The sequence below is a fragment of the Squalius cephalus genome (genome assembly GCF_949319135.1).
Source record: "Squalius cephalus genome assembly, chromosome: 1".
Lineage (NCBI taxonomy): Eukaryota > Metazoa > Chordata > Actinopteri > Cypriniformes > Leuciscidae > Squalius > Squalius cephalus.
Genome location: NC_137122.1, coordinates 49,283,630 through 49,288,941, shown reverse-complemented (window position 1 = coordinate 49,288,941; position 5,312 = coordinate 49,283,630). Strand labels below are relative to the sequence as shown.

Below are 5,312 nucleotides of genomic sequence, written 5' to 3'. Positions count from 1 at the left end.
ATTTTCCTGACCTCCCCTTAGACAATTACACCTGGGAACCACCCTTGTTTGTTCTGCACTTTGAGGCTATAAGGTGGTAGCTCTGACAAACAGGTGAGAGCAAGAGGCCACATTAACACTTGGTATTAGCATCTCGCAAGCAATGTTTTGTAATCCATTCGCTTCAGTCATATTTTTAGGAAGTATTTGTCATGCTGCAAAAGCAATAATCATAAATAAATGAATAAAAGTGCTGGTTTGTCCTGATTTCCATGTCTTTCACAGGGAGCCTCGCTGCGTTTTTAGTTCATTTAGCTGTAAGACGCAGAAACTTGTTCCATTACATCATGCAGGGAAAGGGGGGGGATGACAAAATATACTGGCGAAAGTGAGGTTGTGGGTTACCTCATCTGCAAATTCCCTCCTCAATTCACTTTGCTCAATCAACTAACTTAATTAGAGCACTAAATATAGATCCATGTTGCTCACTGGATTCAGAGGAGCTGTTACATGCTTAGACATCAATCTAACAGCCGTTCATTCTGAGTCCAGCAGCACCTGTTTTTATCCTGAGCCTCAGCAACAACAATACTGCAAAACTTATCTCGACCTTTACTTATTTCTGCTGAAGCATTATGGGAGAATCCAAAACAGAACAAAATTCACGTTCATCTTCAAAAGATACAAAATACATCGACTGGTCAAGATTAGGCGTTCTCTTTATGGAGGTTTAGTGAATGCTTGTGGTTTAAGGGGCAACTATCAGTAAATCTGGAACTGACTGCTAGAAAAGAGAAAAGCCTGTTTAAATATAAACCTCTAATAATTCCATTAAAAGCTCCTCTGTTCTCCTGAAAGCACATGGCACGAGTCACAGTTCAATTCATATACTGATATAATGCATACCTTAAATGCATTGCAAATTGCTTTGGATAAGTGCATCTGACGTACGAATAAATATAAATGAGGAGGAGTGTAACTTACGATTCGTGACTAGAAGAATAAATGCTGATCTGACTGCAACACTATATGAGTCACAGCTATTTAGATTATGGAAACCCATTTATGGAATTATACTCATTTTACATTTTCTTGAGCAGTGAAAACGAAAAGACGAAGCATTTTTTAAGAGAGAAAATAAATGTAGACTAGTTTAGAGCCTGATATTCAACTGGTAATGAGAGTAGAAAATGTGTAAAATGAAGACTTGAATAAAAAGCTTAAGACCATGAGTATCATTTCAAGCATTTTAATACAAACTTAATAAACTATCAGTCCCTCTTTACATGTAAGACACTGACTCCAAATACTTTGTTATACTATTTGTTTTTGTCAAGTATTGCACAATGTTGGTACAAAATTAATATACGATTACATTTTGTCCATAGTATAGCAAAAATCTTTGAACTCTTAACAGAAAATACAACTCTTGTTTTTACTCTCCCTCCCCCTCCCAACAAAAGCAAATATTTTTAAATCCCAACACAATGGAATATTCTGTACACATTCTTTAGAATAGTTGATGTTTTTAAAGATGGATTTCATTTTACAATTTCAATAAAAAAAAATATAACAAAAGCTGCTGCAGCCATCACAGATCACTGGAGTAGTAAAAAGATATAAATGCAATATGTCGTAGAAACAATATATACTCTGATATTTTACAAACTTTCTACTAAATTAATTATACAGTTAGAAAAAAGACCAAGAAATCCCTCATTCAGCATTCAGGCCAATCCTTGGAAAATTGGCTGTGTAGCTCTACCTTGAATACTATTAGAGGCCTTGATTTGTAGTTTTCTTCTTCATAAAGATATCTTAAAACAGTCAGTAAAAATAATTTTGTGCTTGGTTGGCAAAAGAAAACAACTTAAAAAAACAGTATGAGTTTAGATAACTAAGCTTGATTGTACAACAAGCTTAATCGTAAAAAGGATGACAAAAATACTCAAGGGAACAACATTGTTCACCCTCGGGCTCATCGTTTTTGACTTATTCACTGGTACTTTACAGTTGAAGTGTTGCTTTTCGATTTTCTTTTTTCGATTTTTTTTTTCCTTTTTTTTTTCGATTTTCCAAACGTGAACACCTGCTTCCCGCCGCCCCATCACATATCTCTGGTCGTTAGTAGTATTCTCGTTTTCTAGTTGGCCATCACTGGCTGGAATTGCTGGTTAGAATACTGCATGTTGCTCAAGTTGAAATTCAGACTGTCCATGAGGGACTTCTCATTAAGGCCCCCATAGGCTGCAAACACATCGAAGGCATTGTTGAACGGGAGAGGGCTGAGATTGAGGGACGTTTCCCCGGGGAACATTGCACTTGGGCTGCCCTGACCCTGGAGATTGGGGAACACAAACTCCTTGGCGTTCGGAGACAGGGCAGAGGGCTTCTGCGCTTGACCGCCCAAGCCGACACCGTAGAGAGAATGCATCGATGTGGACATGACTTTCTGCTTCAGGAGGTTGTTTACATTCAGGCCCAGGTTGGTGGGGGAGTTGCGGGCCACCTTGTTGGCATTCCGCCCGTTGCTTTTCATTTTCGTGGAGCCGAACTTGGTGGCGGCGAAGGTGGCAGTGGTAAAGGTTAATGGTTGCGTGGAACGGCGCATGAAGGTGGGGCTGACCGCCGCCGACTGGCCGAACGGTGGGGACGGGGAACTGGAGGTTGGGGACATGCCTACAGGCTCACTAATGGGCATGAAGACCTGGGCCTCTGGGTTAAAGCTGTTCTTGATCTCCTTGTCCAACTCCAGTCCGTTCTCATTACTGTCATCCACATAGAGCACCTTGACGGGTCCCTTCTCCCCAATCTGATAAGACACCTCGAAAGGATCAATCCAGACACTGAGGTCCTGAGGCAGGTTGTTGCGGACATCCTCAATGTCCAACCCACTTTCTTTGGCTGCTTTCTCTACAACTGGGTCCACTTTCTCCCCGACATGTATACACCTGAATCCAGACCCTTTGTATGGCTTGTCCGGGTACCAGTGTCCCTCATATTTCTGTTTCAGCTGTCGCTCCAACTCCTCGCCGAAGATGTTGACACGTCGCCTGGGCAGCTTATTGTACAAGTAAGAAATGATGAAGTTGAGTGCTACTTGGATTTCAAGCTGCATAGCTGCTGCACCGCCCTGGAGTATCACCGTTGGCTGTTTGAATTCTCGTATTGTGTTGTAAGCCACCAGAGGGCAAGGCTCAGCTGGAGCCAGGCAAATAAACAGAAACTTGGGGGAAAACGGTTCAAAACAAAGTGCTGTTGCAGAGGGAACGTCTCGGTCTACAAACGTCTGATCCGATTCCTAGAGGGAAGCAAAAAAAAAACAACTAGCGTGAATAACCCTGGCTTGTTTTTCTCAGCTGGAAATAATACATTGGAACATGGTTCCATATGTCAGTTTTCTTAATACAGAGTTCATTAAAATAGCTTTTATGTTTTGAACAAACAGCTTGCGCATTCATGGGCTCACAAGCAAGATTAGATTTTGCATATGCGTACACAAACAATCCCTAAAACTACGCTTCAATGCACTGGTTGAATTTTCCACACAAGTTAAATTCAAGACAGCAAATTCTGTAAGGTCCACTAAGGTAATCCTATAAATGCAGTTTATCATTATAGGAAGGATGCACTGGGACTCGCGGAGCTGATAGTGTTATGTAATAGCCTATCTAACTTGCCCTGACTAGACCCTGCACAACTGTAACCAATCAATCCACTGCTGTCGTCATAATCAAACTTTATCTTTAGCATGCCATCCGTGTTTGTAAAATTGACTGTGTCGTGAGGAAATCAGACACAAGAATGCGAGACTTTAATTATTAAACCTGAACGTGTGTCACGAGGAGAAATATAAACCAGTCAGCACGCGCACATAAGCGCACGACCGTCGATTAAGCAAATAAGGGGATGAATGCGCTCGAATCTTAAATCCAACGATTAAAATGTTCATATTAAGCGTTAGTTACCAAATATAAGATCAAAATATGTTTCGTTTGTATATTTAAAGCGAGTATAAGCCGTTAGAGATCGTATCGTCGCTCCCACCCAGTTCACAGGGTAAAGCGACAGCGAGGACATAATGTACAGTTTGAAAACAGATATATCAGTAATGCATTAAAGGCATCATTCAAGGTATACATCTAAGACAAGACAGCAGTATATGCTATATTCTGTGAAATACGAACTAGATATGCTGACAAATTGAATGAAGCCTATGTCATGTTATATGGCGTTTGTTCGTTTGCATTTCTATGCAAATATCGTATATCTTCTGGTCTAAGACGATGTTTTGCCATAGTTGGCAATCCCTCCCAGCGAAGTCTACAGCCCACGACTGACGCAGCAAGCTGCCTTCATTTAAATTCTCTTAAGGTTTCACTAAACTATATTACAGAAAACGCGTTTGCAAGGCTCAACACTATTAGTGAACACAGGACAAATCACAAACATAGTAATGCAATAAATGAAACACTTACTTGAGTTTACAAAATGACGGTTTTCAGTAGTTGCAGTAGATTTAACTAGTGCAAAATAGAAAAATTCTGATATAAATACTTTCTTCACATTAAGTTAAACATAAAGGTATTCCAGTTGATAGACTTCTGAAATGTTTTTTTTTTTTCTTCTTCTTCTTCTTCTTATCTTGCTCCCAATTTTCTGTAAGGTATTTGCAGTTTCACCTTCCCAATAAGCTCATCTCCACCCCCTCTATCTGGGTGTTTTACAATTTCGTCCCCTACTGCTGTCATCCGCCTCTATATATAGTTTTCCTCCGCCACGGGCACGCGGTGGGCGGTGATGCGGTTCCAAAGGTCACAACAATACGAACATCGAATCCACGCGTGTGATTGGTCAGGCTTGAGCGAGAGGCGGGCTCTTGCGCTAACGCCCCTCAAGCCCATTGGCTCATTTTACCATCAATCAAAAAAGGGGTAGATTTAATGCACTTACGTTGAGCCCGTCATAAAGGCTCTTTGACGTCACGCGTTACCTAGTACCACAAAAAAGACAGGCTATTCATGGAAGTATCGTATTTCATTTCCATGTTCATATTTCGCAAACATGACTGTTAAAGAGACATTTATGCCCCTAAGTAGATCAAATGACTGAATAAATATAAAGGCAAAGTAGTGAGCTGACATGGCAGTTGAGAAAAGCTTTGATACAACCTTAGCTAATTTGTTTATCACTATTTGTATGAATAAACGGGGAAAGGCTGCTATTGTCGAGGGGAAAATTGCATTCGAGATTGAATTACTGAAATGTGACTACAGAAAACGTATGTGTTTTGAAGCTAAAGAAGCACGATCAAGGCGAGGTTTCCTTTACCA

General features: G+C 40.5%; 1 protein-coding gene across 1 annotated transcript; it reads right to left on the bottom strand.

Annotated features, from left to right (window-relative positions):
• Positions 1-1,212: 1,212 nt before the first annotated feature.
• On the bottom strand, positions 1,213-4,750 carry tob1a (transducer of ERBB2, 1a). The gene is made up of 2 exons (XM_079865838.1): positions 4,458-4,750; positions 1,213-3,280 (listed from the first exon to the last, which is right to left on the bottom strand). The coding sequence occupies exon 2, from the start codon at positions 3,095-3,097 to the stop codon at positions 2,123-2,125; it is 975 nt and encodes a 324-aa protein (XP_079721964.1). The 5' UTR covers positions 3,098-3,280; positions 4,458-4,750; the 3' UTR covers positions 1,213-2,122.
• Positions 4,751-5,312: the final 562 nt, after the last annotated feature.